This window comes from Somniosus microcephalus, chromosome 11, assembly GCF_052327205.1.
Source record: "Somniosus microcephalus isolate GS21.2 chromosome 11, FLI_Smic_1.0, whole genome shotgun sequence".
NCBI classification, from domain to species: Eukaryota; Metazoa; Chordata; class Chondrichthyes; order Squaliformes; family Somniosidae; genus Somniosus; species Somniosus microcephalus.
In genome coordinates this window covers 9,301,357-9,328,730 of record NC_140997.1, presented here as the reverse complement: position 1 = coordinate 9,328,730, position 27,374 = coordinate 9,301,357, and the positions used below count along the sequence as shown (strand labels likewise).

The 27,374-nt window shown below is 45.5% G+C and overlaps 2 protein-coding genes across 9 annotated transcripts in view; both read left to right on the top strand.

Moving 5' to 3' along the window:
- slc5a11 (solute carrier family 5 member 11) overlaps positions 1-13,825 on the top strand; it is an 80,836-nt gene extending 67,011 nt beyond the window's left edge. For all 5 annotated transcript variants that reach the window (XM_086000138.1, XM_086000139.1, XM_086000137.1 and 2 more), the window contains 6 exons: positions 7,791-7,959; positions 9,912-10,127; positions 10,748-10,814; positions 12,214-12,309; positions 12,402-12,470; positions 13,547-13,825. In XM_086000138.1, the coding sequence (XP_085856264.1) occupies positions 7,791-7,959; positions 9,912-10,127; positions 10,748-10,814; positions 12,214-12,309; positions 12,402-12,470; positions 13,547-13,758 (829 nt within the window). In that variant the 3' untranslated portion in view covers positions 13,759-13,825. The remainder of the gene's footprint in view (positions 1-7,790; positions 7,960-9,911; positions 10,128-10,747; positions 10,815-12,213; positions 12,310-12,401; positions 12,471-13,546) is intronic.
- A 1,802-nt stretch (positions 13,826-15,627) lies between these two features.
- The window catches only part of LOC147110292 (sodium/myo-inositol cotransporter 2-like), a 126,600-nt gene continuing 114,853 nt past the window's right edge, over positions 15,628-27,374 (top strand). For 3 of the 4 annotated variants that reach the window (XM_086000131.1, XM_086000132.1, XM_086000129.1), the window contains exons 1-2: positions 15,628-15,848; positions 25,388-25,464. The gene's annotated coding sequence lies outside the window, so the exon portion shown is untranslated. The remainder of the gene's footprint in view (positions 15,849-25,387; positions 25,465-27,374) is intronic. The other variant, XM_086000130.1, reaches the window with a different exon arrangement.

Below are 27,374 nucleotides of genomic sequence, written 5' to 3'. Positions count from 1 at the left end.
GAAGACAACAAAGCGATAACATTGCTAAACTCGATGGGCGCAAAGACATACGGGCTCTTGAAGCATCTACTAGCACCAGCTAAACCGGCGGATCAGACTTTTGAAGGGATTGTGGCTGTTCTGAAGGACCACTTGAACCCCACACCGTTGATGTTGACTGAACGATTCAAATTCTATGCAAGAACGCAACGGAAAGACGAAAGCAACGCGGAATATTTGGTCGAACTGCGTAGGCTAGCGAAATGCTGCCAGTTCGGAGGGAATCTGACAGAGGCACTGCGAGACAAGTTTGTATGCGGATTGTCCAAGGAAGGGACACAAAAGCGACTACTCGAAGAGAACGACCTCATACTTGACAGGGCTGTCCTTATAGCCGCATCGCACGAAGCCGCAGCGAAAGGAACGGCGGAAATGCAGCTAAAGGCGGCGGCACTCGGGGTGGACCAAATTACCTCAAGTACAACAAAATGCTATCGTTGTGGGAAGACAACACACGACCAGAATCAATGCTGGTTTAAGAACCAAGAATGTAGGAAATGTGGCAAACTGGGTCACATCGCTAAGGTATGCCGGTCAGGGAAGAAGACCAACAACCAAAGGAAGCCACCACAAGAAAAGTACAACAAGGTACACAAGGTGGCTGAGAAGAGTTCAGACGAACAGAATTCAGACTCAGACCCTAACAGCCAGGAGCTGGGTAGTCTGAGAATTCACAATGTGAGTAAGGAAGCTGACCTACAAACTATCTGGGTCATACTAAAAATAGCTGGAGTCCAAGTAAGAATGGAGTTGGACACTGGATCAGCTCTATCAGTCATAAATCGAAGGGACTACCACCGGCTATTCTCTCACATACCCTTAAGAAATACCAAGTTCGTATTGCAGACATACACGGGGCATAAGGTATACCCCATGGGGAAGATAAGAGTCAAGGTGAGAGATAGGGGTAAAGAACACCCAAGAATGAACTTGTACGTATTATCTGAGGGAGGACCACCACTTCTAGGACGAGAGTGGATCAAGAAAATAGACATGGAATGGCACTATCTAAAAGCCATAATGAGTGAGGACTCGGTGCAAGCTATCAGCTCAGATTCTGAAACGGATGACGATAAGACCAACTCAAATATGGAAGACAAGGCTAAAATGAACTTGCCGACTATGGTGGAGAAAACGAAGACATGCATAAAGGCTTATGCTACCGAGAAGAATAAAGCTTCAGAGCAGAACTCCAGTTTGACAGAGAATTCTGAGCCTGTTCAAGTTAAGGACTTATCCACGACGGAAGAACACCGAACTTGGACTCAAACTTATTTCAAAGTACGACAACAATTAGAACAGTTGAGTTACCGTCTCGTACAAGAGATGAAAACAATGGAAAAGTTCTGGGACACCGAATGGGAGAACCTGGAAAGACAGCAGAGGCAGCTAGCTCAAGCAAAGAGCGACCATAGAGCCATCGTGACCAATTACCGATCACATCTCCCTTATGATGTTCAGGAGTTAGAATATTTGCATGATCTAGAGATACAGCATAAAGGCAAACCACGCTACACTGAGGATTTTGTTCTGCAATTGGAGACGGAGCTAGTGCAAGCAAGGTTAAGAGAAGCTGAATCGCAGTGTGCACTTAAAGATATGCAGAAAAAAATCTTGGACATGGAAAAGAGAAACGCTTCTTTACCTGATGTGAATAATGTGGCCATGTTGCAAGAGGAGCTTATAGGGGCGAAACTGAAAGAAGCTAAGCAAAGGATGTTGGAACTTGAAACACAGAACCAAATCAGCAGTAACCAGCTATGTCGAGCAGAGAAGGAGTGCTATGGTCTACATGAGAAGGTGCAATATCTCTCAGCCCAGAATAAGGGACTACTCACTCAGTTAAATGAAAGTAATCGGAAAATGGCTGAGATAGACTGCAGGAATAAAGAAGATTTGATGGCAGTGAGACTTCGAGAGGCAGATAGCATAGCAGCCTTGGCTGAACTCCAACAGGAAATTGCGAAAGAAGCAAATGAAGAGGAATCTTCAGGAAGCCAGGATGTTATTCCAGTTCTTCTCTACGACTCCTTACAAGCAGAGTGTGAGAAGTTGAAAGAACAGTATGAACAGGCCCAGGCTACAATTCTGGAGGGGGTTAACTCGGCAACCTCCGAAAAGCTAGTTTCAGTAGAAGCATATGAACAACTAAAGGTTGAACATGAGCAAGAAGTCCAAAGGCTGCAGGAAATTCTTGATGAGCTCAAGGCCAAGACAGACTCATCGGTAGAAGTTCCATCCATAGATGAGAAATTAGAGGTGAAAGACATGGCAGAACATGAAAGACAAGATGTCCAAGAACTCATAAAAATATTGAAGGAAACCCAAGACAAATATGAGGCGGCAATGTCCGAGGTTCAACAACTTGAAGAACAGATTCAACTGGGAATCCTTTCAGTGGACGAAAAGGAAACTGTAAGAAACACAGAGACTGTAAGAATGGTCCCTGAACATGAGCTAGAGAGCATCAGGGCGCAACTTTTCCGAGCGCTGAAAGCCAAAGTACAAGAGGAACAGAAGGTGGAAGCACTGGAGGAAAAGGTGGATGAAATGGAGAAGACTCTGATCCACAGTGTTCCCGTGGAAGAGTTAACGGTCAGCCAACTCCTTCATATGCTGAGGGACAAGACTCTGCAATGGGAACAATCTGAACACGAGCTTCAATCTTCAACGGGAAGGAGTTCGGAGCTCTCAAAAGTTTGGGAAATAGCTGAGGTTGCAAAACAGACTTTACTGGGATGCCAAAAGTACGCTGAATCGCGTCTATGTGAACAACAGAATGTTGAAACAGCTGCTCCAGTAGAAGGATTGAATAGCCCGATCAATCAATCCCCAAGGGAAGGGGAAGTGTTGAAATCACAAATGAGGTCATTAGTGAAGGATTTGCAGGAAACCCAGGAAGAGCGGGATGAAGATGAATGCATGAAGAAGTCTTTTCAAGAAAGATGTCTAGGGAAGGAACCACAGTCAGCTAACGTCCAGATGGGTAAGGAGGAAGTAGAAGGCCCTCTCGCTGGCCTAACTCAGGACGAACCCGAATATTACCATGACCTGTTGAGTGACACTGAATATTACGAGGATGTGGTCTGCCCAGTTTGTGATGAAAACTCCCAAAGTGCCGAAATCAGGATGAAGCACTTAAAGTCGAAGGAACATAGAGAGTTGGTGGCGCTACAGCTGGCAGCTGATAAGGGAGCCCCGAGAGTCTCCAAAAAGCAGAAAAGAAAAAGAAGCAGAAGATGATAACTATCGCAAATATTATCACTTCTACCAGATCATGCGTGGACCCTGCGAAAGGAGTTAAATCAGTTGGGAAGTAGGAAAATATCAAGGCAACCCAGTTGTTGTAAAAGTCAGCACTGCTGGTTCAGCAAGACGAAAGTTCAAGCTGTTACGTCAAGAAAAGGATATGGAGGAGTCACGCGAGCAATGTGAACCATCTACACCAAAGAGATGTTGTTCGGACCGAGTCAAGATCAGAGACTGAATCTGTGAACTGTTCCCGCAGAGACTGAACCTGTGAACTGTTTCCCACCGAGACTATGTCTGTAAATTGTTTTATATGAAGTTGAAGATATGTTATGTTTAATGGGGACTCTGTATGTAATAAGCTAAAAAGGGAGGATTGTAGTGTATGTACCCGTCTACCTTTAAGAGGACTATTATATGTAACCGTTCACCTTTAAGAGAACTACTTTAGGTGTGGCACTACTTGTTTGGCTTCTGTATACTGTAATACCGACGGTGACCACACCGGTATATAAGTGTTGTGGCATGATTCCTTGGGCAGATTCGCCCTGACCTTCGAATAGTAAAGACCTGTTTGTTTGTTATTCCTGAAGTCTGTGTCGTTATTAACTGTACAACCCACAGACTTTACATGTCCCTCAGAATTTTTTCCAATAATTTCCCTACCACAGATGTTAGGCTCACTGGCCTGTAATTCCTTGGTTTATCCCTGCTACCCTTCTTATATAATGGTACTACATTAGCTGTTCTCCAGTCCTCTGGTACATCCCCTGTGGCCAGAGAGGTTCTGAAAATTTGTGTCAGAGCCCCTGCAATCTCCTCCTTTGCCTCCCACAGCAGCCTGGGATACATCTCGTCCGGGCCTGGGGATTTATCCACTTTTTGGCCTGCTAAAGCCGCTAGCACCTCCTCCCTCTCGATGCTAATATGTTCAAGTATGTCACAGTCCCCTTGCCCGATTTCTGTGTCTGCATCGTCTCTCTCCATAGTGAACACAGATGCAAAAAATTCATTTAAAACCCCGCCTACATCATCTGGCCCTACACACAGATTGCCACTTTGGTCCCTAATGGGCCCTACCCTTTCCCTGGTTATCCTCTTGCCCTTAATATACTTATAAAACATCTTAGGATTTTCCTTTATTTTGCTCGCCAGTGTTATTTCATGGCCCCTCCTCGCCCTCCTAATTTCTTTTTTAAGTATGCCCCTGCACTTTTTATACTCCTCTAGGGCTTCTTCCGTCTTTAGTCTTTTGTAACTGCCAAAAGCCCCCCTTTTATTTCTAATGCATTTTTGTATATCCCTTGTCATCCAAGGTTCCCTTTACTTGTTGGTCCCACCCTTGACCTTTACAGGAACATGTTGGCGTTGTACTCTCTCTATTTCCCTTCTGAAAGTCTCCCACTGTCTTGATGTGGATTTTCCTATAAGTAGCTGCTCCCAGTCCACTTTGGCCAGATCCTGCCTTATCATATTAAAATCGGCCTTCCCCCAATTTAGAACCCTTATTTCCGGGCCGTCTTTGTCTTTTTCCATGACCACCTTAAATCTCACCGAATTATGGTCACTGTCGCCAAAATGCTCTCCTACTGACACTTCCACCACTTGCCCGGCTACATTCCCCAGAATTAGGTCCAGTATCGCCCCCTCTCTTGTAGGACTTTCTACATGTTGGCTCAAAAAGCTCTCCTGGATGCACTTTAAGAATTCTGCACCCTCTAAACCTTTCACACTCTGACTATCCCAATTAATATTGGGGAAGTTGAAATCCCCCACTATTATTACCCTATTATTTTTGCACTTTTCTGAGATTTGCCTACATATCTGTTCCTCTATCTCCCCCTGACTGTTTGGGGGCCTATAGTACACTCCCAGCAAAGTGCTTGCCCCCTTTTTGTTTTTAAGTTCTACCCATATGGCCTCATTAGAGGAACCCGCTAATATATCATCCCTCCTTACAGCAGTAATTGACTCCTTAATTAATATTGCAACACCCCCTCCCCTTTTACACCCCCCTCTGTCTCGCCTGAAGATTCTATACCCCGGAATATTGAGCTGCCAGTCCTGACCCTCCCTCAACCATGTCTCCGTGATAGCAACAATATCGTACTCCCATGTGTTCAACAACAACTTCAGTTCATCCACCTTATTTGCAAGACTCCTTGCATTAAAATAAATGCCTTCCAGCCCTGCCATATTCCCTTTTGCCTTCACATATTTGCTCTGCCTTTTTTTTTCTCTGTGTTTGGCTGTAAATCACCCCCTGCTATAGCTCCACTCTGTACCCCATCCCCCTGCCAAGTTAGTTTAAACCCCCCCCAGCAGTGCTAGCAAACCTCCCCGCAAGGATATTGGTTCCCCTCTGGTTCAGGTGTAAACCGTCTGACTTGTACAAGTCCCACCTTTCCCAGAAGCAGACCCAGTGATCCAGGAAACTAAAGCCCTCCCCCCTGCACCATCCCTTTAGCCACGCATTCATCTGTTCTATCTTCCCATTCCTATACTCACTAGCACGTGGCACCGGGAGTAATCCAGAGATTACAACCTTTGAGGTCCTGCTCTTTAATCCTTCACCTAGCTCCCTAAATTCTTGCTGCAGGACCTCATCCCTCTTTTTACCTATGTCGTTGGTACCAATGTGGACCACGACCTCTGGCTGTTCACCCTCCCCCTCCAGAATGCCCTGCAGCCGCTCAGTGATATCCTTGACCCTGGCACCAGGGAGGCAACAAACCATCCTGGATTCACGTCTACGGCCACAGAAACGCCTATCTGTTCCCCTTACTATAGAATCCCCTACCACTATTGCTCTCCCACTCTTTTTCCCCCCTTCCTGGGCAGCAGGAGCACCCCCAGTGCCAGGAAGTTGGCTGCTGCTGCCTTCCCCTGGTGAGTCATCCCCCTCAACAGTATCCAAAGCGGCATACCTGTTTGAGAGGGGAATGGTCACAGGGGTCTCCTGCACTACCTGCCTGCTTCTATTGCTCCGCCTGGTGGTCACCCATTTCCTATCTTCCTGTGCAGCCCTTCCCTGCGGTTTAATTAACTAAAGCCACTCTGTGCTAAACGTGTTTGACATGAATCAGTCATTCATGAAAGAAAGACTTATGAAATAATACTGAGCGGCCTACGGGTGGCGCTATCCAGGGAGAGTATAAATACTCGGGCATGGGCCCAGCTTGCGCAGGACATTCTTTAACAGGAACTAGTGAAGGACACAACTAGACCTCCATGTTGTAAAAGTTGATTAAAGCTTTGTTTAATGCTTAGACCAAGTGCCTAGTAGTTTTCTTATGTCAGTGTTCACAACTTGTCTCAGTCATTCCGACTCTTCCAAGGAAGGGTGCAGATAATAACATGGTGGGGGAGGGGAATGTGGAAGTGGGAAATCAGCAAAGTTTAAATGGACTGAGTTAAAAAGACTGTCCAGCCCGTACGCATTCCGTGCTGGTCCCGAAAATCCACGGAGCGGTGCATCTCCACATAAGTGCCGAGATGTGCCACTTCTGACCTCCACTGCTTATCCTGCCAATGTTCGTACGGGACGGAGAGATCATGTGATTTACATGCCTTGGGTGGGCTAGGGGCGCATCTGGGGCACCCCGTCCACTGAAGATGTAGGAAAGTCTGGGCGGAGGCCGCACTGGTTCACCCCAAGAAGATTTAGGTGCCTTAATATCACTTTAAAAAAAAAACTTTAATCTTCATCGAAATAACAACAGAAAACCCTGGAAAAACTCAGCAGGCCAGGCAACATCCGTGGAGAGAGAAACAGAGTTAACGTTTCAGGTCGAAGACCCTTTGTCAGAACTTACTCTTCATCGGTCCAGCCCATGATCCCTGGAACCGCCAGTTGGTTGGCCTGCTCCAAGTGTACCAACACAACCATGTTCCGAGTCCCTCAGAAAAGCCCAGGGTGCAGGCACTCCGACATTTGCAGTTCCTGTCACTAGTCCTGTCCCCTTATGTTGATGATCTTGTAAAAGGTGGATGAAGACATCACTCCTGCAAAGCCATCCTGACTTAGAAGTATATCGCCGATCCTTCATCGTCGCTGGGTCAAAATCCTGGAACTCCCTCCCTAACAGCACTGTGGGAGTACCTTCACCACACGGACTGCAGCAGTTCAAGAAGGCGGCTCACCACCACCTTCTCAAGGGCAATTAGGGATGGGCAATAAATGCTGGCTTTGCCAGCAACGCCCAGATCCTATAAAAACGAATAAAAATAAATAAATCTTGATGTTGGGTCCCAGCCACGTTTCTGGCCATTCTAAATGGTTTCTGCCGAACTTGCACGGGATATTCACCACCACCACCCCACCCCCCCGCCCCCCAATTTTCTCTGAAAAGCCTTTCCTTTAAGGAGTTTGCAAAAAAAAATTGTGAAATAGGAAATTACAGAATGCAGCAAGGCTTCACCAGTGTCTTGTCGCGATTAGCATTGAGTGGAGGTGAGGCTTTGGTGCACAGTTGCTAAATCTGCTTTTCCCTGTGTTGCAGGGTGTTTGTGCTGGTCCTGGTGGCGGTGTCTGTCGTGTGGATTCCTCTGGTGCAAATGAGTCAAGGTGGCCAGCTCTTCATGTACATCCAGTCCATCAGCTCCTACTTACAGCCACCTGTCGCAGTGGTCTTCATGGCCGGCTGTTTCTGGAGACGAACTAATGAGATGGTACCCGTTGCTCTTAAGATTTATTTCACTGTTAACCTTCAGTTAATATGAAATGAGACACTGAAGCAGTCTGGGTTCTTCCTGGTCATTCCTATTCGGTGAGCTCCGATTGTTAGCAATGCCAGAGGGATGCACCAGTTGGAAGCCCAGAGCCTCCTGGAAGGGATGGGCAGTACTTGAGGAGAGTCACCGCCAGACTCTCTCGCAGTCCCCCTTTGGACACCTGGGGAGCAGCACTAGCAATGTGCTAGAACTTCTCAATTGGGCAAAGGGAAGCCCAAAGAAAAAAGCACAAAAGACTGCATGTTCTATTAATCAGAACACACCACAGACCCTGTCCCAGCCACTCAATGACCTTTAATACACATTTGCAGCAAGCAAAATTGTGTTCAAATCATGGGCTATTAGTTAAGAAAATGACTTTCCTCACAGGCACTAGTAATTAGTGAGACGGTTAGCAATGAGCTCCTTCTTGCAGGTCATGTAAGAGACTGTCTGGTGGTGGTGTTCAGAAGGCTCAGGCTATTTTTGCATTATACTGCTTTGCTTTACTTTGTATTACCTTGTTGATGCAGTGGTACTGCCCAAAGTTTCACAGGTGACTATGCAAATCGGAGAACCTGACCAATAAATGGTTGTGCGTTCTACCCTATGTAAACTTGAGGCCATCCAAAACTCAGCTGCCCGTGTCCTAACTCGCACCAAGTCCCATTCGCCCATCACCCCCTGTGCTCGCTGACCTACATTGGCTCTCAGTTAAGCAGTGCCTCGATTTCAAAATTCTCATCCTTGTTTTCAAATCCCAAATATCTCTGTAATCTCCTTCAGCCCCACAACCGCAACCACCCCGCCCCCCCCCGCCACCCAAGATATCTGCGCTCCTCTGATTCTGCCCTCTTGAGCATCCCAGATTATAATCGCTCTACCATTGGTGGCCGTGCCTTCTGTTGCCTGGGCTCTGGAATTCCCTGCCTAAACTTCTCCGCCTCGCTACCTCTCTTTCCTCCTTTAAGACGCTCCTTAAAACCTACGTCTTTGACCAAGCTTTTGGTCACCTGCCCTAATTTCTCCTTATGTGGCTCGGTGTCAAATTTTTTGTCTTATAACACTCCTGTGCAGCACCTTGGGACGTTTTACTACGTTAAAGGCGCAATATAAATACAAGTTGTTGTTGTTGCATTGGAAGTCAAGTGAATGTGATTGAAGGCAGTCTTGGGATTGAGCAGGGAGAAGGCTGGACAGGACCTATACTGAGTAGTATGTGGAAGTCAACCTCAGTCCTGTGATCTCCTAGCTGCTTCCTCGTTTTAAGACTCAAACTTCCAATCAGCTACTCATTACTTTAGGAAGAAAGACTTGCACTATATATATAGCGCCTTTCATGACCTCAGGATGTCCCAACACACTTTACAGCCAATGAAGTACTTTTGAAATTAGTCAATGTTGAAATGCAGCAGCTAAATTGCACACAGCAAGCTCCCACAGCAATGTGATAATGACCAGATAATCTGTTTCAGTGATATTGGCCAGGAGAACTCCCCTGCTCTTCTTTGAAATAATGCCGTGGGATCTTTCACCCATCTGAGGGGGCAGACAGGGCCTCGGTTTAATGTCTCATCTGAAAGACGGCTCCTCGGACAGTGCGGCGCTCCCTCAGCACTGCACTGGAGTGTCAGCCTAGATTTTGTGCTCAAATCTTTGGAGTGGGTCTATGAACCCGCAACGTTCCTGACTCGTGAAGCAAGAAGTGTTGCCCACTGAGCCACGGCTGACACCTGGCTCATCACTTCTCATATTCTTTTCAACCGTGGTAGTGTCCTGCCTGTGGTATTTGGCCTTTTTACTGTGTTTTCAATGTTAAATAAATTCTTGCAGAGGATGTGTCTGTGAATATTTCACTGAAGTATTGGATGAGCTGAGGAGCTAATGTCTGTCTCGGTTTGTGTGGACAGGGCGCATTCTGGGGCCTTTTCACAGGGATCCTGGTCGGTTGTGTTCGAATGGCCTTGGATTTTATTTACCCAGAGCCTCTGTGTGGCCAGCCTGATAACCGGCCCCTGGTCACCAAATACGTTCATTACCTGCACTTCTCCATCATCCTTTCTGTCTTTACACTGATCGTGGTGGTGACCATCAGTCTCAGCACAAAACCTCAAGATCCAGCAAAGGTAAGTGATTCAATCATTTCTAATGAAATATTTGACCTCCTCTATTGAGCGAGGCTTAAGGACTCGGCCTATTTACTTAGAGCAGCGTAGACTTAGAGGCCACCTGTCAGAAGTCTATCAAATGAAGGGTTGAATTGCATGGCCTAATCCTGCTCCTAATTTGTATGTACATATGCCTATTGATAGATTATTTTTTCCTGCCCATCAATTTTGTATGTTTGTATTTGCTTTGAATGGTGTTGAGCAGTGAGAGAGCTGGACAGGACCTGTACTGAGTAAGAACATCTCTGTCTGGTCGGTGGATGCCAACCTCAGTCCTGTGATCTCCGAGCTGGTTCCTCATTTTAAAACTCAAACATCCCATCAGGAAGGATAAATCATGATGAGCGATTCACCCAGCTGTCCCACCTGGAGAATGGGAAGAGAACGTATCTGGGAATGACTCACCCAAAGTGCATGTGCCAGTCGCTCATAATTTCCACCTGGGTAAAGTCTGCTTGGAGAGTCAAATGACCAGGGTTCTTTCAGCTCTTGTCTGATGTTGCTAGCCAACACTGTTTAACCGCAGCGAGATCAGCATCCTGGTACATTGTGTTACAATCTTTCTTCTCCAATCTTAGATTAGCCGCTTGACCTGGTTCACCCGTTTTGAAAAAACTGATTCTGTGGCAGGACAGCCTGAGGAAGGTAAGCTACATGGCAAGGGGACTACTAACATGAGCAGAGTCACCCTTTCAATGAAAGGAGTCCTCCATGATCATTGCACTGGCACACAATGTATTAGGGACATAACAATAACCTCACCTTTGACGTGAGCATGACAAGACCCTGATTTGGCACAACTGTGCATAAGTGTAACAACCACCTGACCTGTGACACAATTGAATGTGAGTCTATGGTCAGCTTTATCTCTGACATGATGCTACACCGACAGTTTTCAACTGGTGGGTCATGAGCAGGTGGTTCGTGAGCAGGTAGCTCGTAGCTGCAGGAAGGGAAGTCACACGTGTGTCATTTGAAAAATAGAAACATAGAAGATAGGAGCAGGAGTAGGCCATTCGGCCCCTCGAGCCTGCTCCACCATTCGATGAGATCATGGCTGATCATCCAAACTCAGTACCCCGTACCTGCCTTCTCCCCATATCCCTTTAGCTCTAAGAAATATATCTAAATCCTTCTTGAATATATTTAAAGACTTGGCCTCAACCGCCTTCTGTGGTAGAGAATTCCACAGGTTCACCACTCTCTGGGTGAAGAAATTCTTCCTCATCTCTGTCCTAAATGGCTTACCCCTTATCCTTAGACTATGACCCCTGGTTCTGGACTCTCCGACCATCGGGAACATTCTACCTGCATCTAGTTTGTCCAGACCTGTCAGAATTTTATAAGTTTCAATGAGATCCCCTCTCATTCTTCTAAACTCCAGCAAGTATAAGCCCAATCGACCCAATCTCTCTTCATACGTCATTCCTGCCATCCCAGGGATCAGCCTTGTGAATCTTCGCTGAACTCCTTCCATGGCAAGAACATCCTTCCTCAGATAAGGCGACCAAAACTGCACACAATACTCAAGGTGTGGTCTCACCAAGGCCCTGTACAACTGCAGCAGGACATCCTTACTCCTGTACTCAAACCCTTTTGCTATGAAGGCCAACATACCATTTGCCTTCTTCACCGCCTGCTGCACCTGCATGCTTACCTTCAGCGACTGGTGCACAAGGACACCCAGGTCTCGTTGCACTTCCCCTTCTCCCAATCTATTGCCATTCAGATAATAATCTGCCTTCCTGCTTTTGACACCAAAGTGGATAACCTCGCATTTATCCACATTATATTGCATCTGCCATGCTTCTGCCCAATCACCCAACCTGTTCAAATCATCCTGGAGTTTCTCGGTATCCTCCTCGCAGCACGGACTCTTCTTCCAAGCTTTCTCACTGGCCTGGCCGATGGTTAGTGACACGCAATAAATGAAGAAACTGATTTCTACATAGTGGAAGGGGTTAGGTAGGCCGGAATAGGTTACAAGCATCATCACATTACTTGTAGAATTCCGTAATATTCAACTGCACATTTTCTCCATCAGCTGCACACAAACTGGATCCGACAATGAGACAACCTGAAGGAGATAAGCTGGACCGAGAGGAAATCAGCAACATGAACAACATCGTCCTGTCAACAGGTAGGCAATCCTGCACGATTATTGCTTTGACGCACAATGCAACAGGATTGTAACTGATATATAATTCTGTCATCAATTATACTCTCTCCTAGACCAGACTGAAGAAGAAAAGGTTCATTCAGAGGAAGTCAGCAACAGGAGCAGTGTCAATCTCTCGTCGGGTAAGCAATCCTCTGTGATCGCATCTCTGTATTAACACACGGTGCACCTGGATCATGGCTAATGATCTCCTCCCAACACAAATATACATAATTGTGATGAGGACCTTGTTCCCAAACTTTCATGCTATTTTTGGGTTGTCTTAAGTGCAAAATCAGGGCAAGTTATTTTCATGGCAAGCAAATCGGGGCAGAAGCCCATTCCCAGTTCTCCATGCCCAAATTTCCTGCTTTCATGCTCGCAATGCACTAGGGGTACAGGAAACTCTCGATTTACCGGCACCCAAACAACCGGAAATCTCGGTTAACCGGCAAAATTCAGGAGTAGGTTCAGTTAAATTTTTCTTCATATTAGTGGCCGTTTCTTGATTCTTGGCTGTGTAATCGGGCGTTCCTGCACTTGTTGCTAAGCAACAGGGACGCTTGGTCTGTGGCCGGGCTTCTTGCACCTGTTGCTAAGCAACAGGGAAGCCTGGATTTGCTCTGTGTATGGAGCTCTCGTACCTTTTAACTATAACTCTCTGTAATCTGGACTTTTTGATAAACCGGCACCACGCCGGTCCCATTGGTGCCGGATAAAAAAGAGTTTCCTGTATGTTGGATGAGAAATAAACGGCACAGCGATTGCCAGGATCAGCCAAGAGCGGGTACGGCCTTCTCTATGGACACACCTTTTATTGAACGAAAGTGAGGCAGCATTTAAACAGGATGCACCCCACTCAGGTATTGCCTCCCCACACCCCATTAAATATACAGACAACGCAGGTCATAGGAGGATCTTGGTGAGGAGATATATACAAGAGGAGTGTGCATCATGATAGAGGTATTAGGGGAATTCTGCCACCTACTGCACTGCTTTGAAGGTGATTTCTGCACTCACCTTTTTATGGCACTGACCGATTCAGTCAACCACAGTCTCTATGTCTGTCAGGGTGCAGTACAGGCCTGCATTTATCAGGTGACTGATGCACTTTTCTCCAGTCACAAGATACACCAGTCTTGCAAATTGCCAGCTCTGTCACTGACCCGTCTTATAGTTCTGTACCGAATTACATTTCTCTCTCTCTCTTCCCCCCCAGTTGAATCGGTGAAGGAAAGGTCGAAGCTGATATCCTTTCTGTTGTGGTTCTGTGGGATGGATAAGCAGGAAGAAGCAGCGAGCCCACCACCAAGTGAAGATTTGGTCAACACCCATTCGCTCAGTGAGAAGCGTTACATGAACTATTTCATTAATGCTAATTTAATCGTCTGTTTGAGTGCTGCCGTCTTCCTCTATGCTTATTTTGCTTAAAAGAATGTCACGATGTAATACTGCTCACATTTATAATAAAGTGAAAATTGTATAAATCTAGAAAGAACTAGATTAATTTTTACTACAAGTTGAATCAATGAAAAGGTGATACTATTTGTCTTGGAACTGCTTTGTACAAGGAACTATTTTTTTTTGAAGTCCAGAGGTCGTTGTTACATAGGCAATCGTGGTATTCAGTCTCTACCAGCAAAGTCTCACACACAGCAATGAAATGAATGGCCACTTAACCTGTTTATGCTGGTAAACAATCTGGGATCTGAAGAGTGATGTTTTGATTGTTTTTGTAAATCATTGTTTGGCGGTCTACAATATATTTCCAATAGAATAACAGATCTCTCCTTAAGTGTCAGCCCATGGTTCAGTGGGTCAGCTCTCGCCTCTAAGTCAAATGATGTGGGTTCAAGCCCCACTCCATGCTAGATCAATTGTTAATTTTAAATCGGAGATTGATAGCTTTTTGTAATCAAAGGTATTAAGGGATATGGGCCAAAGGCAGGTATATGGAGTTAGATTGCAGGTGAGCCATAATCTCATTGAATAGCCGAAACAGGCTTGAGGGGCTGAACGGCTCCTCCTGTTCCTATGTTCCAGAGATGTGAGCACATAATCCAGACTGACACTTGAGTGCAGTACCTGAGGTGCCGTCTTTCGGGTGAGACGCTACATTGAGGCCCGTCTGCCCTCTCAGGTGGACATAAAGGATCCCATGGCACTTATCAAAGAAAAGCAAGGGATTTCTAGTACACTTTTCTCCAGTCTTGCAAACTGCCAACTCTGTCACTAACCCATCGTATAGGTCCTGGACAATGTATGGCTGCTTCTTTTGAAAGAAGAACATTTATTCTGTTGCCTGCTTACTGAATGCTGGTATTTCCTTCTTTCCTGTATTGCGAGGGAGATCTTTGGGTTGAAGTAACATTGGTACTGATCACTATTTGATCCTTGGTACCAACTGATTGGATTAATACTGGCAAGAGTACTGGGGCCAGCTGGTGCAAACCCTATTAGGAAATGTGATGCCTTCTCTAATCCCTTGTAGAGAATTTCTTGTACATGTGTGAGATGTCCTGAAATTCCTGGGCTCTGGGAGGGTGAAAAGGAAGATTTCCACCTCGGGGAGAAACCCAGTTGAGCCAGGATTCCACCCAGGTTACTCTGGCCCTTTTAGTTCCAGTAGGGTGGAACCATGACAGATCACCTTCCCCAACCCCCACTTCAAGGGATCATACTTGGAGTTCCTAGGCTCCCCAGGGACATTTTGCCCATTCTACCCTTGGAAAGGCCTCAGGTGAACCCGCCAGGTAAAAGAGTAGAGATGAGGGCCCCCAGTCCTTTATCAGAGGCAGAAGTACCTCCCTTTCAAAACTCTGCCCGTACAGGGGAATCCAGCCCATAAACCTTTGAATAGAATGTATCCATGTACAATAACCAAAATCTTCCATGAATATGATTGCCAACAGTTACAGGCAGGAATGGAGGGACAGGTGACAGTTACAGGCAGGAAATAAAAGCTGAATTAAATTCTACACTGGGAGAATAAATTAGCAGCCACGAATGGCCTTCTAAATAATGTAGAATGGGAATAGCTGGTTGGGGCAATGCCTTCGAGGTGTGAACACTCCCTCTCTGTGCTGGATAATTTGCCCTGAATGGAACTGGCAGAATCAGGCTGATAGGAGATGGAATGGAAGCGAGCTGAGCCAATTAGAAGCGGCGGATTTGAAAACAAACAATCCAACAAACAAAGGCAGCCAATGGGAGGGAGCGGCCTGCAGCCAATCAGGTTCAAACAAAGGAGCATGGCTCTGTCCAACTGCCAGCAACTGCCATTCTTTGACTGGACCAGCTCGGAGGCAAATTCAAAAAAAGGCATTAAAACCTCCACCACCAGCACAGAGGCAGAGACAGCAAATGGTTTCAGCCTACGCTACGGAATCATTGGAAAGGAAAGACTTCTACGAATAACATTCATAGCATTTGTCAATATACTGAAGAAGAACAGAATATTCCAGGACCGGAAAGCAAAAAAGTACAGAGCTGTTTAACCAGCTATCCAAGTGGTCAATCAGGTAACAATAGTTCCGCCTATAAGTACTACAACAACAACTTGTATTTTATATAGCTCCTTTATATGTAGATAGAAAAACGTCCCCCGGCGCTTCACAGGTGTGTAAGTCAAACAAAAATGGACCGAATCCAAAGATGAATATCATAGTGGGGGGGGGGGGGGGGGGGGGGGGGCGGTGACTAAAAGCTTGATCAAAGATGTTGATTTTGATGAGGACAGGGAGGTAGAGAAGTGTAGGGAGGTTATTTCACAGTTTCGGGCCCATAAGGCTAGAGGCATGGCCGCCAATGATTGCAAGTAGGGTGAAATGAATCAGTCATTCATGAAAGAAAGACTTATGAAACAATACTGAGCAGCCTACAGGTGTCGCTATCCAGGGAGAGTATAAATACTCGGGCACGGGTCCAGCTTGCGCAGGACATTCTTAACAGGAATTAGTGAAGGGCACAACTAGACCTCCATGTTGTAAAACAGTTGATTAAAGCTTTGTTTAACGCTTAGTCCAAGTGCCTAGTAGTTTTCTTACGTCATAGGGGATGCACAAAACACCAGAGTCAGAGGAGAGCAGAGTTCTCGGAGGATTGTAAGGCTGAAGGAGTTACCAAGACAGGAAGGGGCCATGTAAGGTTTTAAACAGGAGGATGAGAATTTTAAATTTGAGGTGTTGGGGGACTGGGAGCCAATGTAAGTTGTTGAGCACAGGGTTGATGGGTGAGCAGGACTTGGTGCGGGATAAGACATGGGCAGCAGTGTTTTGGATGAGCTGAAGTTTACAATGGGTGGAAGATGGGATACCAGCCAGGAGGGCATTGGAAAAGTCGATTCTGGAGGTAAAAGAAACGGTTGAGGGTTTCAGCAGTAGATGAAGGGGGGACCTGTACAAGCTGCACAGATTACACCTCGGCAGAACCGGGACCAATATCCTTGCAGGGGGATTTGCTAGTGCTGTTGGGAAGGATTTAAACTAGTTTGTCAGGGGGCTGGGAACCTAAGTGTGGGCCCAGTATGGAGAGAAACAAAGCTGGAAGTGCAAGTTAGAAAAGTAGTCAGCAAAACTAGTAGGGAGCAGAAACAAAGGCCAACAGTAAAGAGGGTCAAAGTGCAGAAAAATATTAAACAGGCAAAGTTGAAGGCACTTTATCTAAATGCACGTAGCATTCGCAACAAGGTGGATGAATTAATGGCACTAATAGAAGTAAATGGGTATGATGTATTGCCATTACAGAGACATGGTTGCAGGGTAACCAAAGCTGGGAACTGAATGTTCCAGGGTACTCAACATTTAGGAAGGTCAGACAAAAAGGAAAAGGAGGTGGCGTAGCGCTGTTAATAAGGGATGAGATTGGTACGGTAGAGATAAAAGATCTTGGCTCAGCAGATCATGATGTAGAATTGGAATCAGTTTGGGTGGAGCTAAGAAACAGCAAAGGGTGGAAAACATTGGTGGGAGTTGTGTATAGGTCACCAAACAGTAATAGTAATGTAGGGCACAGTATCAATCAAGAGAGTAGGAGTGCATGTAACAAGGGCAATACGGTAATCATGGGGGACTTTAATCTACATATTGACTGGGCAAATCAAATTACCACTAATGGTGTGGAGGATGCATTCTTGGAATGCATGTGAGATGGTTTCCTGGATCAGTATGTGGAGGAACCAACCAGGGAACAGGCTATTCTGGATCTGGTAATGAGAAAGGGCTAATCAATAATCTTGTGGTAAAGGGGCCTTTAGGGACAAGTGACCATAATATGATTGAATTTTACATTAAGTTTGAGAGTGATGTAGTCCAATCTGAAACTAAAGTCTTCAATCTAAACAGAGGAAACTACAAGGGTATGAGGGACAAGTTGGCCATGGTAGTTTGGGAGACTACACTAAAAGGTATGAAGGTGGACATACAATGGCTAACATTCAAGGAAATAATGCATAATTTGCAACAAACATATTCCTCTAGGGCATAAAAACCCAAAAGGAAAAGTGATCCAACCATGGCTAACAAAAGAAATTAAAGCTAGTATTAAGTCAAAGGAGGAAGCTTATAAAGTTGCCAGAAAAAGCGGTCAGCCTGAGGATTGGAATCTTTTTAGGAATCAGCAAAGGGGGACCAAGAAATTGATAAAGAAAGGGAAGATGGAATATGAGCACAAACTAGCGAAAAATATAAAAATGGATTGTAAAAGCTTCTTTAGGTATATGAAAAGGAAAAGACTGGCGAAGGTAAATGTAGGTCCTTTACAGTCAGAGACGGGAGAATTTATAATGGGGAATGAGGAAATGGCGGAGAAATTAAATAAATACTTTTGTTTGTGTCTTCACGGAGGAAGAAAAAAAACCTCCCAGAAATACGAGAAAACCAAGGGTGTGGCGAGAATGAGGAACTTAAAGAAATTATTAGTAAAAAAACAGTACTAGAAAAATTAATGGGACTAAAAGTCGATAAATCCCAAGGACTGGATGACCTACATCCTAGGGTTTTGAAAGAGGTGGCCATTGGGATAGTGGTCGCAGTGGTTGTCATCTTCCAAAATTCTATAGATTCTGGGACGGTTCCTGCAGATTGTGGGATAGCAAATGTAACCCCGCTATTTAAGAAAGGAGGGAGAGAGAAAACGGGGAACTACAGACCTGTTAGCCTCACTTCAGTAGTTGGGGAAAATGCTGGAATCTATCATAAAGGATGCAATAACTGGGCACTTAGAAACTAATAGTAAGATTGGGCAGAGTCAACATGGATTTATGAAAGGGAAATCCTGTTTAACAAACCTATTGGAGTTCTTTGAGGATGTAACTAGTGGAGTAGACAAAGGGGAACTGGTAGATGTGGTGTGTTTGAATTTTCAGGAGGCCTTCGACAAGGTCCTACACAAGAGGTTGGTGAACAAAATTAGGGCACATGGAATTGGGGGGTAATATACTAGCATGGATTGAGAATTGGTTAACAGACAGGAAACAAAGAGTAGGGATAAACGGGTCTTTTTCAGGATGGCAGGCTGTGACTAGTGGAGTACCGCAAGGATCGGTGCTTGGGCCCCAGCTATTCACAATCTATATCAATGATTTGGATGAGGGGACTTAATGTAACATTTCCAAATTTGCTGATGATACAAAGTTAAGTGGCAGTGTCAGTTGTGAAGAGGATGTGAAGAGGCTTCAAGGGGATCTCGACAGGCTCAGTGAGTGGGTGAGAACATGGCAGATGGAATATAATGTGGATAAATGTGAAGTTATTCACTTTTGTAGAAAAAACAGAAAGGCAGTGTATTTCCTAAGTGGTGAAAGATTGGGGAATGCAGATGCTCAAAGGGACCTGGGTGTCCTTGTACATGAGTCACTGAAAGTGAATGTGCAGGTGCAGCAAGTCATTAGGAAGGCAAATGGTATGTTGGCCTTCATTACAAGAGGATTTGAGTACAGGAGTAAAGAAGTCTTACTCCAATTATATAGGGCCTTGGTGAGACCACACCTGGAGTACTGTGTACAATTTTGGTCTCCTTACCTAAGGAAGGATATACTTGCCATAGAGGGAGTGCAACGAAGGTTCACAAAATTGATTCCTGTATTTTCTTGAATTCAGAAGAACAAGAGGGGATCTCATTGAAGCATACAAAATTATTACAGGGCTTGATAGGGTGGATGCTGGGAGAATGTTTCCCTTGGCTGGGGAGTCTAGAACGAGGAGCCACACCCACAGGATAAAGGGTAGGCTATTCAGGACTGAGATGAGAAGAAATTTCTTCACACAGAGGGTGGTGAATCTTTGGAATTCTCTACCCCAGAGGGCTGTGGAGGCTCAGTCATTGTGTATATTCAAAACAGAAGTCGATAGATTTCTGACTAGTAAGGGCATCAAGGGATATGGCGATAGGGCCGGTGAATGGAGTTGAGACAGAAGATCAGCCATGATCTCATTGAATGGCAGAGCAGGCTCAAAGGGCCGAATGGCCTACTCCTGCTCCTATTTCTTATGTTCTTATGAGCTGAGGCGGAGCACAGATGGGTGATATTACAGAGGTGGAAGTTGGCGGTCTTTATGATAGAGAGGGTATGAGGTTGGAAGCTCAGCTTAGGGGTCAAACAGGATGCCAAGGATATGAATAGTCTGGTTCAACCTGAGACAGTGGCCAGGGAGGGTGATGGAATCGATGGCAAGGGAACGGAGTTCGTGCGGTGGGCCAAAGACCATGGCTTCAGTTTTCCCAATGTTTAATCATCCAGGACTGAATATTGGACAAGCAGGCTGACAGCACTGATGCAGTGGAGAGGTCTAGAGAGGTGGTGGTGAGGGAGAGCTGGGCATCGTCAGTGTACATGTGGAACCTGACGTCATGGCTTCAGATGTCTACAAGGCGCAGCATGTAGATGAGAAATAGGAGGAGACTAACGGTGTGGGATTGGGAAGAGGAGCCATTGCAGGAGATTTTCTGGCTATGACTGGATAGGTAAGCGTGGAAGCAGGCAAGAGCAGTCCCACTCAGCTGGACGACGGAGGAGAGGTGTTGGGGGAGGATAGTGTATTCGACTATCGGCAGGAACCCCACTGGGAACCTGCCCTGCCTGGACAATGGCTTTGACCCAGAAAAACGGGTCTGGGTTGTTGAGGAGTTGGAGGGCGAGCATACCTCCTGCCCTACCATCATCCTGCTGCTGGAAGGAAAACTTGGCCCATGATCTCTAGGTTACAAGTCCAGGACCGTAACCACTACACTATCACACATGTTAACTTGTCAGATTTTACTCAGTTTTTAACTCATAATTTGTCACTTTTTTAGTTAGTTTACCCTCTAGTGGTTCAATTATTTTTTAAATGTTTGAGCGATTTTCTTCAAGGGACAAATGTACTGTATATTAAATGTTCACAAGCCTTCTCATTCACTGATCAATACAAGCACAGCCTCAGATGCCTCGCAGTAAGTCATAAAATGGCTGTGTTCTAGAATTTTTAAGTCTCAATCTATAATGTAGCAAGAGACTTCCAGACACACCTAAGTCAGTCAGAATCCACATCTCTGATAATGTTAAATGCTGCCACCAAGAATCAGCAATTAAAGAACCACAAGTGGCACCACAGTGTCTCAGAATCTCCCAGTAGGCATGACAAGCTTTGCAAAGACAGGTAGTCAATGCCTGTCGCATGTTCTGTATTTGGGATTGCATTCCTCCTACACCCCTCCACTGTCCAGAGTCTACAACCTTGGCATAATCTACGACCTGTCCCCCATGGTTTCCCCGATTGGTATTGCTCGACACACTGCATTGTACTGGCCAGGAACAAGATTTTTGTTCCTGTTAGTTCTCCTCACGGGAGACTTGGTTCCAATGATGCCTTTGCTCTGCCTTGCTTACAATTGGTACATGGACAGCTCTTCCATGGTCCTGATTAACCTGCCATCGAGTACATTGTTGAGACCTACCATAGTACCCACCAGTGCTGGGGCATGGAATTATGTCATTTCCCACTCTGCTTTGAGGCCTAACAACAAGTCCTCTGCTGCAGGATCAGGATCAGGATCGCTTCAGAACCTATAATGGGCAGTCAGTAGCTGGCCTTTTAGCAGTTCTTTCTTTTCTGACTCTGTCAACTGGGATACAAGTGAAAAACCTGCCCAACCCTCTTGTTAGTAATCCAATAGGGCCCTCCTCTTCTCCAGGGAATTCCCACCAGTTTAAAGAAGGGACCCAGCTCTTTCAACTACTTTTTGTGTCACTTCCACTAATCAAAAGAATCCAATGTAGCAAGGATAATTTTGTAGAAATACACCACTCTGGCCTCTTCTTTCAAGAGGCTAACAATTGACTTGACTGCTGTTGACTATAGGGTACAAAGACCCCCTCACAGAAATGACCATTAAACCGCAGAGTACCTTACAGGCCATTACCAAGTCTTCTTCACCCTGGGATATGGAGTTCAGGCGAGGTGCAGGATGATGTTTTGCCAAACCTTTCTCATCATATTCACCTGACCAGACCTTGGGGTAGTTGAAGCTCTTAATTCTAGGGTGGCTCACAAGCTGAAGATACTTAAACCAGGGATTGAGCAAGTGATTCAGGCTTCTCAAAAGTTCAAAGTCCAATCCTTTGGGCAATTCTTTCAGCCTCCCTCCCTGTGACTATTGCCCAGAGTCTGTGGCGGGGTCTGTGCACGCACCCATTTGGAACCATGATAGACCTCACATATAGGATCCATTGTTCTAACAGGCTCTTATTATATTCACCAATGAACATACACTTCAGGTTCTTGTTTCTTTGGCAAAGCATAAATACAAAAACATAGATCCTGTCCCACTTTGTCATGAATTTAGGATGGGTGGGTTTATAGCACCAGTGGTATTTTGCTTAAGATCAGAATAGCCTGCCATCAGGTATATTGGTTGGAGGTTTTTGTACCAGCAAATATTGCAGCCAGAGTCTGTAATTGGATATGCTCATGAATCCTTTAGGGAGAAGTTTATACAAAATGCTCCAAAGCAGCAGCAAGCTTCTATCATGCTCTGGACTCTGCTGTGCAAGGTAAGCTGTTCTGCCGTTTAAGATTGGCTATTCCCTTCAGGAATTCCCCACTGAACTACAGCAGATAATGACCCCTCCCTTTGGAGGCAAGGACTTGTTTGAGAGTTATGTTGGAGAGCTGCATGAGGGTAGCACCATAGGGATATGTCCTGCAGGAGTCAGAACTTTCACAGAGACAACTGCCCTATCGAACCGACGAAAGGTCATCGACCTGAAACACTGAGCATTTCCAGCATTTTCTGTTTTTATTTCAGATTTCCAGCATCTGCAGTATTTTGCTTTTGCCCTATCTAATGGTTGGTTAATGAGCAGATCTTTTCTTGTCTATGACTGGAGCTCAAAAACACCATACCAACAAAGAACTATCATTTGCAACATGAAACTAGGATTAAGAGTCATTAGTGTGAATAGCCCTAATTCCCCCTTTCCCTTCACCCCTCGGTAGTGACTCTTTCCTCTCTGCCTCACTCAGGAGAGAGGCTGCTTGCGTTTCTTTGCAATCATGTGAAGAAAGATCAAATTAGATACTTTAAAATGTGAAAACCATCAACCGAGGATCCCACTTCCTTAAACACATTCAAAAAGCAGGGTGGTGTCCCTTTAAATCCAGTCACAATGCATAAAAGCCTAGAAATTCCAGAAGTCCTACTTTACCGCCAAAAGTGCAGTGCAATGGGACTTCTTCTCACAGGTCTGCCCTGGTCTCGACCCTGCTCCAAATCTCATAAATTAGATCACTTGCACAGTAAGAGTGGGTGCCTGTGCCATTTATGATACGCCTGCACTCAGGCACCAGTATTTCACAGCAGCAACTTGCTTATGGTTTAACATCTCATTCGAAAGATAGTACCTCTGATAGTGCCGCACTCACTCAGTACTACACTGGTGTCAACCTGGATTATATGTTTAAATCGCTGGAGTGGAGCTTTAACCCACAACCTTCTGACTCAGAGGAGAGAGATTCCTACCCACTGAGCCACAGCTGTCACCCGGATCAAAGCTGGTCATCCTCAGTAAATGTGCTTCTGCGTCAGAGAAACAACACACTTATAATCCCGAGATCCTCTTGTGGTCTTGTCCTCTCATTCACCTAGCCTTTTTCACATAAGAAGCAAATAGAACATAGAAACATAGAAGTTAGAAGCAGGAGTAGGCCATTCGGCCCCTCGAGCCTGCTCCGCCATTCAATGAGATCATGTCTGATTATCCAAGTTCAGTACCCGGTCCCTGCTTTCTCTCCATATCCCTTGATCCCTTTAGCCTTAAGAAATATATCTAACTCCTTCTTGAATATATTTAATGAATTGGCCTCTACTGCCATCTGTGGTAGAGAATTCCACAGGTTCACCACTCTCTGGGTGAAGAAATTCCTCCTCATCTCTGTCCTAAATGGCTTACCCCTTATCCTTAGACTGTGACCCCTGGACTCCCCGGCCATCAGGAACATCCTTCCTGCATCTAGTCTGTCTAGTCCTGTTAGAATTTTAAATGTTTCAATGAGATCCCCTCTCATTCTTCTAAACTCCAGCGAGTATAAGCCCAGTCGACCCAATCTCTCCTTATACGTCATTCCTGCCATCCCAGGTATCAGTCTGGTGAATCTTCGCTGCACTCCCTCCGTGGCAAGAACGTCCTTCCTCAGGTAAGGCGACCAAAACTGCACACAATACTCACGATGTGGTCTCACCAAGGCCCTGTACAACTGCAGCAAGACATCCTTGTTCCTGTACTCGAACCCTCTCGCTACAAAGGCCAACATACCATTTGCCTTCTTAACCGCCTGCTGCACCTGCATGCTTACCTTCAGCGACTGGTGCACAAGGACACCCAGGTCTCGTTGCACTTCCCCTTCTCCCAATCTATTGCCATTCAAATAATAATCTGCCTTCCTGTTTTTGCCACCAAAGTGGATAACCTCACATTTATCCACGTTATATTGCATCAGTTATGCTTCTGCCCAATCACTCAACCTGTCCAAATCATACTGGAGTTTCTCGGCAACCTCCTCACAGCACACACGCCCACCTAGCTTTGTGTCATCTGCAAACTTGGAGATATTACATCTAGTTCCCTTGTCTAGATCATTAATATATATTGTGAATAGCTGGGGTCCTAGGACCGATCCCTGCGGTACCCCACTAGTCACTGCCTGCCACTCGGAAAAAGACCCGTTTATTCCAACTCTTTGCTTTCTGTCTGCCAACCAGTTCTCTATCCAAGTCAATACCTTGCCCCCAATCCCATGTGCCTTAACTTTACACGCTAATCTCTTATGCGGGACCTTATCAAAAGCCTTCTGAAAGTCCAAATACACCACATCCACTGGTTCTCCCTTATCTATTTTACCAGTTACATCCTCAAAAAATTCCAGTAGATTAGTCAAGCATGATTTACCTTTTGTAAATCCATGTTGACTTTGTCCGATCCTGTCACTGTTTTCCAAGTGTTCTGCTATTACATCTTTTATAATGGACTCTAGCATTTTCCCCACTACCGATGTCAGGCTTACCGGTCTATAATTCCCCGTTTTCTCTCTACCACCTTTTTTGAATAGTGGGGTAACATTAGCTCCCCTCCAATCCATGGGTACTGTTCCAGAGTCTATCGAAATTCCATGAAGAATTATCTTACATAAATCAATATAAAACAACCACATTATGAAGAATTTGCTGAGGAGAGACTCCTCTGGTCAAACCACTTGATATATCAATGTAAGTTTTGTTATTGGACCATATTAACATCTTTATGCTTTAATATATTTTATCTGCAAATAAATCTGTCCAAGTAGCTTACCCTGTTCGCACTGGCCTAGCAGAATATTACTTTTTCATTTCTGCAGGGGCAGATTAATGCACGGACCCAAGGGCCTGTGCCCAAGGGCTCCAGCCAAATATGGGGCCCTGTGATGATCTCGGGCACTGTTGCGAGCAACCCGGTAGAAAAGCTAGAAGTAGAGTTTGGGTGCTGCACCTGTGGTTCGCGCGTGCCTGTATATATATGCATTATATAATTGCAAGTCTTTTTTATTAGGCCACCAAGAAATCTTAATCTATCCCTGGATCTCTGAGGTGACAGAAGAACATTGTGGCTATCCCATGTATTCTCCAGTAAGCCGCTTATTCCAATTCATCGTTAATTGTTGGACATGGGTGTAGTCTGGAGTGTATCTGGCACACAACTGGTTTAGCCGTCCATCTGGCCAAATCACATCTCTCTCCTCTGCTGAAATGACCCACTACACCAGGATCATCCTGAGGCCAAAGCCTTTTTGTCTCGATTACAAAGCGCCTCCTTAAACCCTCTCCCCTACCCTTCCACCCTCAACTCCAACAACAAATGCGAGGAGTGCATGGAGTTCTTTGTCACTAAAATTGAGACCATCCATTTCTCTTGCCCATCAACAAACCTGCCCTCGGGCTGCCCTCGCCCTGAACCTGTGTCACTTCCCTAATTGAGCTCACCTTGTCCGAGACCCACTTCCTGCTCCTTTAACGTGTTGCCTCCCAAATCCAAGCCCATCTTTACCGCAACTCCCTATTTGAATCTCTCCAATCGGCCACAGCACTGAAATGGCCCTAACTAAAATCACAATTTACATCCTCTGTGACTGTGCATTATCCCCCCCTTGACCTCTCTGCAGCCTTTGACATGGTTGACCATACCATCATCCAATGCCGCCTTGTGTTATCCAGTTCAGTGGGACTGCCATTGCTTGATTCTACTATTGCCTATCTGATCATAGCCAAAGCATCTCCAGTAATGGCTTCATCTCTGGCCCCTGCAGCATTATCTCTTTAGTTCCCCCAAAGATATATTCTTAGCCTCCTCCCCTTCCTCATCTACATGCTGCCCCTTGGCGACATTATCCGCAGACATGGGGTCAGGATCCACAGCTCTGCCTCTCCACCACTTCTCTTGACCCCTTCCCTGCCTCTGTATTGTCAGACTTGGATAAGCTGCAATTTCCTCCAGTTAATCAATGGGAAGACTGAATCCATCATCTTTGACCCGTCACAAACTCCGTTCCCTTGCCACTGATTTCATCTCACTCCCTGTCCACTGTCTCGGGCAGAACCATACTGCTCACAACCTCAGCGTCCTATTTGACCAACAACAACAACTTACATTTTAGATAGCACCTTTAATGTAATAAAATATCCCAAGGTGCTTCACAGGAGCATTATCAAACAAAATTTGACACCAAGCCACATAAGGAGAAATTAGGCAGATGACTAAAAGCTTGGTCAAAGAGGTAGGTTTTAAGGAACGTCTTAAAGGAGGAAAGAGAAGTAGAGAGGCAGAGAGGTTTAGGGAGGGAATTCTAGAGCTTAGGACCCAGGCAGCTGAAGGCACGGCTGCCAATGGTGGAGCAATTAAAATCAGGGATGCGCAAGAGGCCAGAATTGGAGGAGCACAGATATCTTGGAGGGTTGTAGGGCTGCAGAAGGTTAGAGAGATGGGGAGGGATTTGAAAATAAGGATGAGAATTTTAAAATCGAGGCGTTACTTAATCGGAAACTAATGTAGTTCAGCAAGCACAGGTGTGATGGGTGAACAGGACTTGGTGCGAGTTAAGATATGAGTTTTGGATAACCTTAAGTTTATGGAGGACGAAAGATGGATGGCCCGCAAGGAATGTATTAGAATAGTCAAGTCTAGAAGTAATTATGCATAGATGAGGATTTTAGCAGCTGATGAACTGAGGCAGGAGTGGAGTCAGGCGATGTTACGAAGGTGGTAATAGGCGGTCTTAGTGATGGTGTGGGAATGTGGTTGGAAGCTCATCTCGAGGTCAAACACACCACCAAGGTTGTCAACAGTCTGGTTCAGCCTCAGAAAGTTGCCAGGGAGAGGGATAGAGTCGGTGGCAGGGACTGAAGACAAAGGACTTCCACCTCCGTAACATCACTGGTCTCCATCCCTACTCTAATCCATCTGCTATTGAAAACCTCATCCATGTCTTTGTTAGCTCCATACTGGACTATTCCAATGATCATCTGGCAATCATCCATCCTCC